This window comes from Symphalangus syndactylus, chromosome 11 (genome assembly GCF_028878055.3).
Source record: "Symphalangus syndactylus isolate Jambi chromosome 11, NHGRI_mSymSyn1-v2.1_pri, whole genome shotgun sequence".
Classification (NCBI taxonomy): Eukaryota; Metazoa; Chordata; class Mammalia; order Primates; family Hylobatidae; genus Symphalangus; species Symphalangus syndactylus.
In genome coordinates, this window is record NC_072433.2 from 53,858,267 (window position 1) to 53,871,502 (window position 13,236).

Consider the following 13,236-nt stretch of genomic DNA (forward strand, 5'->3'; position numbering starts at 1 on the left):
TCAGCTGACTGCAACCTCCACCAACTGGGTTCAAGCAACTCTCGTGCCTCAGCCTCCAGAGTAGCTAGGACTACAGGTGCACGCCACTATGCCCAGCTAATTTTTTTTTTTTTTTTTTGAGACAGAGTCTCACTCTGTCACCCAGGCTGGAGTGCAGTGGTGCGATCTCTGCTCACTGCAAACTCCGCCTCCCAGGTTCTAGCAATTCTCCTGCCCAGCCTCCTGAGTAGCTGGGATTACAGGTGTACACCACTACGCCCAACTAATTTTTGTATTTTTAGTAGAGACGGGGTTTCGCCATGTTGGTCAGACTGGTCTCAAACTCCTGACTTTGTGATCCGCCTGCCTCAGCAACCCAAAGTACTGGGATTACAGGCGTGAGCCACTGTGCCCAGCCAGCCCCAGCTAATTTTTGTATTTTTAGTAGAGATGGGGTTTGGCCAGGCTGGTCTTGAACTCCTGACTTCAGGTAATCCTCCTGCCTCAGCCTCCCAAAGTGCTGGGATTACAGGCATGAGCCACCAGGCCTGGCCTTTAGCAATTTCTTCTCTTTTCTCTTTTCCTTCCTTCCTTCCTCCCTCCCTCCCTCCCTTCCTTCCTTTTCTCTCTTTCTCTCTCTCCCTCCCTCCTTCTTTTTTTGTTTTTTTTGAGACAGGGTCTCACTCTGTCATCCAGGCTGGAGTGCAGTGGCTCAATCTCGGCTCACTGCAGCCTCTGCCTCCTGGGCTCAAGTGATCTGCCTGCCTCGGCCTCACAAAGTGCTGGGATTATAGGCATGAGCCACTGCGCCTGGCTAATTTTTGTATTTTTAGTAGAGACATGGTTTCACCATGTTGTCCAGGCTGGTCTCGAACTCCTGACCTCAAGTGATCCACCTGCCTTGGCCTCCCAAAGGGTTGCGATTACAGGCGTGAGCCACCGTGCCCAGCTGCCTTTAGTAATTTCTGACCTTTGGTTTACTCTTCCCCCAGGCCCCTCAGTCTCTGGACAGAGCCCTCTGCACGCTCCCAGGATTCCTCTGTGTCTGTAACACACACACAATACCAAACTTCCCAAGGGTAGAAAGCCCAATTTCCATGCATCTCTGAGGTATGCCCACCCCGGTGTTAACCACAGTGCCCAGGAATAATAATGCAATGTGTTGAACTGAAAGAATCAGGTGACCTTAAGTACACCACTCGCTTCTCACACCTTGGTTTCCTCCCCGGTGAAATGGGGATGATGGGCAACCTTATCCCATGGGACTGTGATAAGGAAGACAAGAAAGAAAGGCTGTAAAAATTGCGAGCATAGATAACTTGGACGTTGAGAGGCCACCAGTGTTCCTGGGTTTTTAAAGGTTTCTTCTGCTGTGAGCCGGGTGCCCTCTGAGCTATGAGAAAAGAGGTTCTCCCTCCTTGGCCAGGGAACCCCCAGTGGCTTCTTTCCTGCCACCGTAAGCCTCAGTTTCCTCCTCTGAGGAGAGGTGTTTGGGGAAGAGGGGCTGGGACACAGGCTATTGCAAATCCTTGCCGGCTATGCTTGTCCCTGCAGTCCCAACTCCTGCAGCCATGACTTCCATCAAGCATTAAGGCCATGTTTAGTGCTTAGGGTGTTCCCTCTCAGGTCTGCTCTGCCAGCCCCTGCTCCCATCCCAGCCCCATCCCAGGGTGAGTCCAAACAAAGGCTGGCCTCAGGGGATTAGCAGCCACCAAATCTGAGATAGGGCTTTCCGGGCGCGGCCGGCGGAGCCCCTGCGAGATGAAGAGCGGCCAGAAGCCCAGGGACCCTCGCGGGCATCGGGGCTCCCCCAGATGCCCACGCTGCCTGCTCCCACTGGAGACGGGGACAGGGGCGTCGTCCCAGCCTCCTCCCTGCTCCCACCGCTGTCCCCTTTTTTCCCCAGGCTGCGGGAGGCAAAGGGTTAAATCCCATAGAGCTGATGCTCTGACTCCAGGCTAGAGGGGCCCGGGAAGCTGGGGTCACTTCCTGCTCCGTCCCAGTCACCCTGAACTGGTCCCCGGGTCCTCAGCCTGGAATCACCCCTTAAGAAGGACCCCAGAGTCCTCGGCGCCCAGTCCGTCCCCCGAGGCAGGGCACTGAAGGGGTTAAGTCCCCTGGGGCTGGATTCCGCCTTCCGGCTTTTCCCAGACCCCAGAGCCGTGAGTTGGGGACGCCTGGGTTCCCGGGGGGTGGCCTGGAGTGCCCGGGACGGCCGCCGGGGAACAATGGGGCCCGGGAGGCGGGGGCCGGGAGCCCGGGCCTAAGCCCCCCCCACCCATGCCCGGGGCTGTGGCCGGGGTGGGGGCGGGCGGGGGGCGCGGAGGGCCGAGGATTCTGGGAAGCGCGGGGGTCGGTGGCGGGGGAGGGGAGCCTGGGGATTCTGGGAAGAGGGATCGGCCGGGGCCGGGGGCCGGCGCTGCCAGCGCAGCCCTGGAGGAGCCTGGCAGTGCTGGAAGGAGCCGGGACCCCGGGGGCCGGGGCGGGGGCGGATGCCCAGGCTCTGGATCAGCAGTGGGACGGGGGTCGCGGCTCCGGGGGAGCATAAGTCTGGGGTCGACGGTGCAGGCGGTGGGGTGGCCGGGCCGGGCGGTCGCATTTCCGCCGCCTCCATGTCAGGGTCACCCTGGGCCATTCCCCACATCTCTCGGGAGGCGGCTCCTCATTCCCTCCCTCTGCAGTGGGGCCATCGTGAGGTCTCAGGCTGGCGTGCCTGGCGCCTGGGCTCCCAGCGCCTCGGCCTCCCTCGGTCTTCCCACGTCCATGCTCTGTGTCGGCCCTGTCATTAACCCTTTCCCTCCTATTCTGGACCACTAGGGGAGAATTTTTTGGAGACCATCGAGGTCCACAAACTCTTACCTGTCCCCAGCAAACATAGCAGGGCATCCTTGCCGGACCAGACATCAGGCAGCCCCCAGTGTGGCAGAGGTCTCCGCTTCCACCACCCCAAAGACACTTACAGGCGGGGAGGGGGGATTCTCAGAGCTTAAGTAGCTGCAGAGATGAAGAAATTAATTTACTTCCTAAACGTTAACTTCTGTCTCTCCTACCGCTCTTCGCCAGGGTGCAGCAGTCTTGCTTCACCTTGGTCACCTCTCAGCTGCCTCCTGCCATGTCTCCCTTGCCCCACTGCCCCTGTGCACACAGCGCCCACCTCACACAGCCATCCAAAGTTTCCAGGCCCCACCCAGGGATTCTCTGCAGGGTGTAAATGGTGTGGGACCTCCTTATAGCCCTTTGTTCCTGTGGCCCCGTTCCCTCATCCTGAACTCATCTCACCATTTTTGGAGTGACAGCTGGCTGTTTTTATTTATTTGTTTATTTATTTATTTTACCAGGGGGTCACTTGGAACTCCTGCTCCTTTGCTGCCATCCCCTTGCAAACTGATCTTTAAAGGCATTAGACCAAACAGGTGTTCCAGGGGCTAGGGACATCTCACTCATTCATTCATTCAGCAAAGTTTCTGGAGCACCTATTAAGTGCCAGGCTAGGCTTGGGAAACAGCCTCAACAAAGCAGAACAAAAGGAGAAGGAGGGTCCAGGCAGGAGTGGGGATAGGAGGGCTTTGGTGGGGAGTATGGTTCCAGCTCATGGGTGCAGACCAGCAGGCCTAGTCCCTGGGTCCAACTCCTCCTTTTCTAGCCTGGGAAACCTCTGGGTCCCAGGAATTTCTCCAGCCTATTCTCACTGCCAGCAGGCTCCCCATGAGCTGTCCTCATCACCTGTCTACTGCCAGCCTCCCATGAGCATGAGTCTCACATGACTCCCAAGGTCACCTCATGCTCTCAGAGACAGGGGTGAGCCAGACACGGAGCCCTGCTTTTATCATCTTAGCTCTGCCACTTCCCAGCCTTGACCTTGGAGAGGTTTCCCCAGGCGTTGATGTACTAATCTGTAAAATGGACAGCCTGATTTCTGGGTCTCCTCACCAGGCTGTGGGAGGACTGGGTGAGAGAAATGACACCATGGCAGGCGCTGGGTCTGCCGCAGGTGTTCACACAAGCATCCATCCTCCACTTCTCCTTACTTTTTCTCTTCCTCTGGGCGGTTCCTGCAGATGCAGCTTTAAACTGCCCCTCCCCCCACCTCCAGCCTGACCCTCTTTCTGTGCTTGGATAGCAGGAAAGTGCCCCAGTCCTTTTAGAGGGCCTCTGTCTCCTCTGGGAAACTGGGGTGTTTTTTTTTTCTTAACCCTTTAAGTGTCTCAGGCAGCCTCGGTTCACTCTGGGGCACAGAAAAGTTTATTGGTCTCAATTAGCAGCCCCATTAGGAGGAAAATTAGAGCCTTAATGAGCTTCCTCTGATTAGCAAATAACAGGTTTCCCAGCCTCTGGGCATCAGAGGTGTGGAGTGAAAACCTCCTTCCCCTGTGGATGTCACAGACTGCTCCAGCCCCCATTCTGGGTTCAAAGGCTTCTGAGTGATGAGTTTTTAATTACGCTCTTAAATTCACCTGCTTGCTTAGTTGTGCTCTTAAGATCTGGAGTGAGAATCAGGACTGCAGGGGAAGGGGGCCACAGCAAGAACCCATGCCCAGAAAAATGGGGTGGGAGGACACTGAAGCTCACACAAGGAGGAATGGGGCGGGGCAGGGTGGGAGTGAGGTTCAGGGGGAATAAAGCAAAGTGCATAATCAGCTCCCAGTGTGCGCTCATCGCTGTCTTCCCTCGCAGGGTCCCTGGAACACTGCAGTCCTGAGCTCTGGGATGGAGCCCGAGACTGCGCTGTGGGGCCCGGATCTGCAGGGTCCGGAACAGAGCCCCAACGATGCTCACAGAGGTGAGGGGCACAAGAGGGGGCTGCGGTCCCGGCGAGACGGTGGTCCCGGCTCAGGGAGGGGCCTGGACTCTGGGGGACACCCAGGGGAGGGAAGAAAGACCAAACCCCGTGTTCTGAAAGGGGCTGGGGGCTGTAGACTCCCTTTCTTTCTGTAGGTGCCGAGAGTGAAAACGAAGAGGAGAGCCCTCGGCAGGAAAGTTCTGGGGAGGAGATCATCATGGGAGACCCGGCTCAGAGTCCAGAATCCAAGGACTCAACAGAGATGTCCCTGGAGAGACCCTCCCAGGACCCCTCTGTCCCCCAGAACCCCCCAACTCCACTGGGTCACTCCAACCCCTTGGACCACCAGACCCCCCTGGACCCCCCAGCCCCGGAGGTAGTCCCTACCCCATCTGACTGGACCAAGGCCTGCGAGGCCAGCTGGCAGTGGGGCGCTCTCACCACATGGAACAGCCCCCCGGTCGTCCCCGCCAACGAGCCCAGCCTGCGGGAGCTGGTGCAGGGCCGCCCGGCGGGGGCGGAGAAGCCCTACATCTGCAACGAGTGTGGCAAGAGCTTCAGCCAGTGGTCCAAGCTGCTGCGGCACCAGCGCATCCACACGGGAGAGCGGCCCAACACCTGCTCCGAGTGCGGCAAGAGCTTCACGCAGAGCTCGCACCTGGTGCAGCACCAGCGCACACACACCGGCGAGAAGCCCTACAAGTGCCCCGACTGCGGCAAGTGCTTCAGCTGGAGCTCCAATCTGGTGCAGCACCAGCGCACGCACACAGGAGAGAAGCCCTACAAGTGCACGGAGTGCGAGAAGGCCTTCACCCAGAGCACCAACCTCATCAAGCACCAGCGATCCCACACCGGCGAGAAGCCCTACAAGTGCGGCGAGTGCCGCCGGGCTTTCTACCGCAGCTCAGACCTCATCCAGCACCAGGCCACGCACACAGGCGAGAAACCCTACAAGTGCCCCGAGTGCGGGAAGCGCTTCGGCCAGAACCACAACCTCCTCAAGCACCAGAAGATCCACGCGGGCGAGAAGCCATACCGCTGCACTGAGTGCGGGAAGAGCTTCATCCAGAGCTCGGAGCTGACCCAGCACCAGCGCACGCACACAGGCGAGAAGCCCTACGAGTGCTTGGAGTGCGGCAAGAGCTTCGGCCACAGCTCCACCCTCATCAAGCACCAGCGGACTCACCTGCGCGAGGACCCATTCAAGTGCCCGGTGTGCGGCAAGACCTTCACCCTGAGCGCCACGTTGCTGCGGCACCAGCGCACGCACACGGGCGAGCGGCCCTACAAGTGCCCCGAGTGTGGCAAGAGCTTCAGCGTCAGCTCCAACCTCATCAACCACCAGCGCATCCACCGCGGCGAGCGGCCCTACATCTGCGCCGACTGCGGCAAGAGCTTCATCATGAGCTCCACCCTTATCCGCCACCAGCGCATCCACACCGGTGAGAAGCCCTACAAGTGCTCCGACTGCGGCAAGAGCTTCATCCGCAGCTCCCACCTTATCCAGCACCGCCGCACGCACACCGGCGAGAAGCCCTACAAGTGCCCCGAGTGCGGCAAGAGCTTCAGCCAGAGCTCTAACCTCATCACCCACGTCCGCACGCACATGGATGAGAACCTGTTCGTGTGCTCCGACTGCGGGAAGGCCTTCCTGGAAGCCCACGAGCTGGAGCAGCACCGGGTGATCCATGAGAGGGGGAAGACCCCAGCGCGGAGGGCGCAGGGCGACACCCTGCTGGGGCTCGGGGACCCCTCCCTGCTGACCCCGCCGCCGGGAGCCAAGCCGCACAAGTGTCTCGTGTGCGGAAAGGGCTTCAACGACGAGGGCATCTTCATGCAACATCAGAGGATCCACATCGGAGAAAACCCCTACAAAAATGCAGACGGCCTCATCGCACACGCAGCCCCCAAACCTCCTCAGTTACGATCCCCAAGGCTCCCTTTCAGAGGGAATTCCTACCCCGGGGCTGCGGAGGGCAGAGCCGAAGCCCCCGGACAGCCCCTTAAGCCGCCGGAGGGTCAGGAGGGCTTCAGCCAGAGGCGGGGGCTGCTGTCCTCCAAGACCTACATCTGCTCCCACTGCGGAGAGAGCTTCCTGGATCGCTCTGTGCTCCTCCAGCACCAGCTCACCCACGGCAACGAAAAGCCCTTTCTCTTTCCTGATTATAGAATTGGCCTAGGGGAAGGCGCAGGGCCCAGCCCCTTCTTAAGTGGGAAGCCCTTTAAATGCCCTGAATGCAAACAAAGCTTTGGCCTCAGCTCTGAGCTGCTGCTGCACCAGAAAGTCCATGCAGGTGGGAAGAGCTCCCAGAAGAGTTCAGAGCTGGGGAAGAGCTCTTCCGTCCTCCTAGAGCATCTCAGGAGCCCCCTGGGGGCCAGACCCTACAGCTGCTCAGATTGCAGGGCCTCCTTCCTCGACCGCGTGGCCCTCACCCGGCACCAAGAAACCCACACCCAGGAAAAGTCCCCCAGTCCCGAGGAACCCCCTCCAGAGGAAGCCACCCTGTCCACAGACCAGGAAGGTGAGGGGGAAGCCCCTACCCCCACAGAGAGCAGCAGCCATGGGGAAGAGGAAGAAGGAGAAAACCCCAAAACCCTAGTGGAAGAAAAGCCCTATCTGTGCCCCGAGTGTGGAGATGGCTTCACAGAAGTCGCAGCCCTCCTGCTCCATAGGAGCTGCCACCCAGGTGTCTCCCTGTGAAATGGGGCTGGAGACCAGGGGCCTTGCTCTCTCCAGAGAGGAACACTGGATTTTTTCCCCCAAAAAAATTACATGGGGAAGGGAGGATAACCCTATCAGATGGTAGTAGAGTGGAGGAGAAAGAACCCTGGGAAAAAATAGTGCTTTTACATCAGTGATGAGAAACCCTATAAAATTGTTGGTGGGATGCACTTATAAGGCAGCAGAGAAAAACTGTTGGGTTAGAAACCCTATAAATATGTAGGAAAAAAAAAAAGCCCTTTAAATCTGTAGCAGAAAAACCCTATAAACCATAGTGGATAAAAGCCCTATTAATTGTAGGAAGAGGTCCCAATACATCTCTGAACAACCCTATAAAACTGTATCAAAATCCTTAGGAAAATCCTATAGGGTCAGGGAAGTGCCGCGATGGCACTGACCCGGGAGGAACGACCCTCAGAAGATGCAGAAAACACTTCTCCCTCGCTGTTCCACAGTGTTCTTTCCCAGCAGCCCTGGACAGTTCCCATGGAGGAAGATGCTCAGCTGGGGGAGTGGTGTGGGAACTGGGTGGAACTGAAAAGGAAGAAAATAGGAGAAAAATAAGTGACCAGGAGCCCTGGAGCCCCCAGAGGAGATAAGACAGAGACTAGGAAGAAAAGGTCCCGCTCACTGCACTGGGGTTCCTTGGGGTTTGAGGCCAATGTTAGATAAATTGTGTATGTTAGGAAAAGAGGCCTGTGGAATCCCTTATCAAAAAGAACCCCAAAATGGGGAAGAAAAAACAAATTGGCAAGCCTTTTTAAAGGCTGAAGTTTGGGGTGCAGAAACATGGTCAGTATAAGGATACTGAGAAACCACCACAAAAATTAGGGGGAAGCAGGGGACAGTTTCTGTTAGATTGCTTTGAGGGGAGCAAACCAAGGTGGGGAAACTGCTCACATTGAACCCAGCTAACTCCAGGCCCCTTCTTGCTTCCGGGAGCTTGTGAAACTGCAAGTATCAGGCAGGTCCCAGCTCTCAGGGTGCAAATGTTCTCCCCGCACCAGGCAGGACCACCCTTTCTCCCTGCCTAGCCAGGGACTTCTACTCTACAAGGCCTCCAGGGATGGCAGTTGCCTCCCACCACATTCTCAGGTCTCACCGTCAGGAGGTTTTTCCTGAAATCTAACTGCCGCCAGTGGCAGCACATTTCCTCGAATTCTGTCCTCAGTGGAGAGGGAGAACCGCTGCTAGTCGACCTCCAAAGAATAAAGCCCTTCAGAGACTTAGGGCCTGTGTGTGGGCCTCCCCAGCCTTCTCCCAAGTCATCAGGACCACAGAATTTCTTAGAAAGCTTTGATTAGCCAGCAACTTGATTTTAAACTTCAGCTATTCATCTTTGTTGGTAGCAAGGCTGCCCCCCAGGATAAGGCAGCCTCCCTGGTGGGGATCCAGACACCCCACGGACTGAGCCACAGGTCCCTGAAGAGTCCATAGAGGCCGTATCACCCTCCTCACCCTGGTACCTGGAGCCCTCCAGGGTTGTGATGATCCAGCCCAATCTCAGCCTTGGGATGGATGGGATGGATTCCACTCACTTGGCTCCCCTCTCCTCCTTAGCCAGAAACCTTCAGAAGGAAACAGAAGGATGAGAAAGGCTCCCTTGCCAGGCCCATCTCACCTCCCACACCACATAGTTACACGTTCATAAACAGCCAAGCCTGCTCACAGGCCTGGGCGTATGTGGCTGGGGAGAGACTGTTGCCCTATGAGATGGCGGAAGAGAGAAAACTCTTGAATGAAACATCTGTAACAAGAATCCCACTCCCTAATCCTGGAGACCCCTTCAAAAAGAGAGGACTCTGCTCAGTGCTGGGTCGCAAAGGAAGTGCTTGCCAACCCCAGTAGTGCACTGTCCTGGAGTAAGAGGACTGAGATGCCAGCTGTGGGGCCCGTCAAGAGTCACATCTCAGAGAGGGGTGACCCGGATTTTTGCAAAGCTGTGGAAGAGACCTCTAATTCCATGACCTAAAGGTTCACACAACCTTTATGCAAATCCTTCGCCCTTCATCTATCCTGGCCCCAGTGGGATGACCCTCACATTTAAAAGGATCAAAATCTCAAACATTGTGGGAGGAAAACGCCAGGCCTGCTGGGGAGAGGGAGAAGGCAGGCCTCAAGATTGTGTGGAGAACCATGTTGCCATCTGTGTAACGCCCTAGCCTACCCAAGTGCCAGGAAGGGAAGCACTACTGAGGGGGGCTCTGCCTGTGGGTCTCTCCCTAACAGAATGCCGATGAAGGGGGTGCCCTGTAAGACTGAGAAGTCTGCCAAGTCTAAGCAGATTTCCCCCTCCCCAAGATGGTAGCAGAAACTGAAGTTGTAAAGACAAACCCCTCGCAAAGCCAGAAGCAGATGCTCTCAGAAACGGGCCTAAGGAATCTGTTCCCAGAAGAGGCCTGGGGAGCAACTTTTGGGTCTCAGAGGCCAGTCTGGGGGGAGGCAGGCAGTGTGGCCGAAGGCCGGTGCAGGCCTGTTTCGGACTAGGGTGTAGCATATGTAGTAGGATGCTCGCATGTTGTAGGGATGGGTGAGGGCTAAGGGGCTTGGCTCTCGTACGAGATGGATGATGTGAGCACAGTTCGTAGGGTCAGGCGTCTTGCAGTAGGAAAGGGGCAGGGTCTGAGACCTCTGGGGTGTGGTCTGTTCTCTCTTGCCCACCTCCCCAAGCTCCTTTAACCAGGAGCTTCCCTCCCAGAGTGAGCTACGTCTTGGGAGGATTGAAGCGGGGAGGTGGCAGTGGCTAGAGTTGCTCAGATCGGCTCAGATGAAGGCCCAGGGGTCAAAGCATCTGCTCACCAGAACTGAGTCTGGAGGGCACTGTGCAGCCAAACCCTCTTGTCCAATCACATGCAGGCCCCAGGCCCCTCAGAAACGCCCTGGTGGAGGGAGGAGCCCAACAGATAGGGTCAGGGAGTCAGTGAGGAAAGCAAAGGGTAGAGCTTAGAGTGAAACTCGAAACTGCTGTGGACATGGAGGTCAGATGGGAACTTGGAACTGGGCATGAATCCTGAATGATAGGGAAACTTGAAGCCATCACAGCCAAGAGGTGGGGTTCCGTGACCTGCCCTGAGGTCAGCAGCTCCCAGACTCCTTTGCCTTCACTAGGGAAGCCCCAGTCACCTGACTTGTCCCCATAGAGTGAAGAGAGGCTCCACTTTTGAGTGTTGTGTGTCCAAAACAGTGTTTTGTGTGTCACTGGTGGTCATGTTGCTTAGTTGAAGAGAATAAAGGGAGTAAGATTTCCTGGGTGTTTCTTGTTTTTTCTTTCAGCCTAAAGTGAGCTGAAAGAGCATGGCCTCACCTTAAGCCGGAGCCCAGGAGTGACTGCAAAAGCTCAGCCCAGCCCCAGGCCCCCCTTCACCCAGGGGCCCTAAAATCCCCATCCAGTGCTGGCGTGTGGGAAGCTGAAGAGTTTATGAAGTTTTAAGCTGCACTCCCTTGGTGCAGAAAGGGATAAATCTGATGAGATGGCAGCCGAGCTAAGCTGTTCTCATCGGTGCCTGGCCTGTCCACCAGCGGGACTGCAGAGTGGCCACCTGGTGGCTCTGGCGCTGGCCAGCTCAAGCCCAGCTGTGCAGCCCCAGGGAGGCCTCTCTGGCCACCACACCTGCAACCTGCCACAGGGAAGTTCTGAGGATCTAGTTTCAGAAGCTGGCATCCACCATTCCTGGTTCACTTGGGGACCCTGGGAGAGGTGGGTGGAGACCTGGCTTGTCATCTCACTCCCAGGATGTCAGCCTTTGTGCCCTCACTGTGTGGAGAGGGTGAGGCTCAGAGAAGGGCAGCCACTTGCCCAAGATCCACAGCAAGTCCGTGAAGGAAACCAGAATGGCCAGGAACTCAAGCATGTTTTGCGCCCACTCCATCCCAATGTCAGGCCTGCTTCAGTGCTCAGTCTCCTGGGCCCTGGGCCTGGCCATGGGGGGTTGGGGGGATCCTGCCCCACCCAGAAAGCGTCTCCCCACCTTTCCTGTATCCCTCTGACAACAACCCAAGGCAGGTTCAGTGTCTCCTTCCCTTCCCCACCTGGAAAGGGGGCTGGGAGGAGAGGAGAAACAAGTAATGAAGGCTACTCTACATTCTCTGTGTGCCAAGCCCTGGGGACACTGAGGTCCATCAGGAGTCCCAGCACTGGAGAAATCTGCAGGAAAGTGACTACAGCAGAAGAGCAGACACAGGGCAGTGACTGCTTCAGAGATTTCGCAGAAGGGCTGTGGACCCAGAGATGGTGCCTGCCACAGCGGAGGGTCAGGAAGCTTTCCGGGGAAAGTGACCTGAAGGATGAGGGCTGCAAGAAGACCCAAGAGTAGGTGTATGGGCTGGGGGTGGGAGGGGCGACAGGGGCGCATAACAGCTGGGTATGGGCTTAGAACAGAGAGGGGACTATGGGAAGACAGGCAGAGGGCAGAGCCCACAGTGTGGAGCCCGTGGAGCAGCTCGGGGAAGGTACCACTTGGGGATATTTGAGAGTGACATGATCTCTCTTCTCGCCACAAGAACAGTGGTGATTCTCCAGGTCTGGAGCTCAGGAAGGAGGAGTGGCTGGAGCAGTTAGGTCTTATCACCTTAGCTATAGCCATAACCATGAATAAACACACCCAGAGTGGCAAAGCAGGTCTAGTTTAGGGGTGGAGGAAGAGGACCAGCAGAAGACAGTATGAGAAAAACCAGGACAGGACAGCGTAGCACCGTCAGATGCAAGGGAAGTTTTGAGAAGAGAGCAGTCAACATCAGGCAACCCACTGGCCAATCACAGGCAGTGCCCAAGGTCTGGCTGAAACAGGCATGTCCACCACTGATGCCAACATCTGTTGACTCCCAAGAAGACAGCCAAGGTCGGGGTGGGCCCAGGAGGAGTTTTGGTCTGCCAGTCCCTGGGCAGCGGCCCAGGGTACCGCTGCCACTGGGACCACTAGGGGTGGTAAGCAGTCAAAAAATTAAGGCAAATCCTCCCGGCACCAGAGTCTCATAGGAAATGTTTATTAAGAGTTTGGTTCCTGGCCGGGCACAGTGGCTCACGCCTGTAATCCTAGCACTTTGGGAGGCCGAGGCAGGCAGATCATGATGTCAGGAGTTTGAGACCAGCCTGGCCAACATGGTGAAACCCCGTCTCTAAAAATACAAAAATCAGCTGGGTGCAGTGGTGCACGCCTGCAGTCCCAGCTACTCGGGAGGCTGAGGCAGGAGAATCGCTTGAACCCGGGAAGTAGAGGTTGCAGTGAGCCGAGATCGTGCCACTGCACTCCAGCCTGGGAGACAGAGTGAGACTCCGTCTCAAAAAAAAAAAAAAAAAAAAAAGTTTGGTTCCTGCCACCACATCAATGGTTGCTGCCTCACTGACATTCTGGGATCTTCACCCCGTTCCCTTGGACTTGACCTTGAGAAAGTGGTTTGATGCAGGCTTTTATTAGGTATGAAGACCCACAAGTTAAGTTTTGCCCCTCTGATAAGGAGACCGGGTGGCCTTTAGAGCAGATATCTAGGGAGACGATGCGGAATTACTTGGCATTTACTCAAGGGCCCAGGCGAAGGCGACTCCTGGAAGGGCACCGCGCTTACAGAGGCCTGGCTGACCTCCACCCGTGACCGGTGCGCCGCTCCTGAGACTGGCGCTCTCCAGGGGCGCAGGTGGCCGCGTCTCTATGATGCAATATCCTGCGTTTTTCCCACCCTCGCACTGCTGCTCCGGGCCATCGGCACTTCCTCTGCGGCCCGATGTCCTCCCCCGCCGCGGCCCACGCTTCCACTAGCG

The 13,236-nt window shown here is 56.8% G+C and overlaps 2 protein-coding genes across 3 annotated transcripts; both read left to right on the top strand.

Moving 5' to 3' along the window:
- The first annotated feature begins 1,947 nt into the window (after nucleotides 1–1,947).
- On the top strand, nucleotides 1,948–10,726 carry ZNF629 (zinc finger protein 629). 2 transcript variants are annotated; one of them, XM_055298809.2, is made up of 3 exons: nucleotides 1,948–2,141; nucleotides 4,654–4,759; nucleotides 4,896–10,726. In XM_055298809.2, the coding sequence occupies exons 2-3, from the start codon at nucleotides 4,748–4,750 to the stop codon at nucleotides 7,458–7,460; spliced, it is 2,577 nt and encodes an 858-aa protein (XP_055154784.1). In that variant the 5' UTR covers nucleotides 1,948–2,141; nucleotides 4,654–4,747; the 3' UTR covers nucleotides 7,461–10,726. The 2 variants fall into 2 exon arrangements, with proteins under 2 accessions (XP_055154784.1, XP_055154783.1); XM_055298808.2 differs by having other exon boundaries at nucleotides 4,915–10,726.
- LOC129492650 (uncharacterized) lies at nucleotides 7,869–12,445 on the top strand. The gene is made up of 4 exons (XM_055297872.2): nucleotides 7,869–8,009; nucleotides 9,783–9,942; nucleotides 10,932–11,790; nucleotides 11,982–12,445. Exons 1-4 carry the CDS (start codon nucleotides 7,869–7,871, stop codon nucleotides 12,037–12,039), a joined length of 1,218 nt encoding a protein of 405 aa, XP_055153847.1. The 3' UTR covers nucleotides 12,040–12,445.
- Nucleotides 12,446–13,236: the final 791 nt, after the last annotated feature.

Excerpts from the sequence above, each read along its gene's own strand:
- LOC129492650 (XM_055297872.2), top strand. The coding sequence starts at position 7,869 with ATGGCACTGACCCGGGAGGAACGACCCTCAGAAGATGCAGAAAACACT. Across the intron at positions 8,010-9,782 it reads GGGAGTGGTGTGGGAACTGG|ATGGTAGCAGAAACTGAAGT; the intron begins GTGGAACTGAAA and ends CCCCTCCCCAAG. Across the intron at positions 11,791-11,981 it reads GGCTGCAAGAAGACCCAAGA|AACAGTGGTGATTCTCCAGG; the intron begins GTAGGTGTATGG and ends TCTCGCCACAAG.
- ZNF629 (XM_055298808.2), top strand. The coding sequence starts at position 4,687 with ATGGAGCCCGAGACTGCGCTGTGGGGCCCGGATCTGCAGGGTCCGGAA. Across the intron at positions 4,760-4,914 it reads CCCCAACGATGCTCACAGAG|GTGCCGAGAGTGAAAACGAA; the intron begins GTGAGGGGCACA and ends TTCTTTCTGTAG.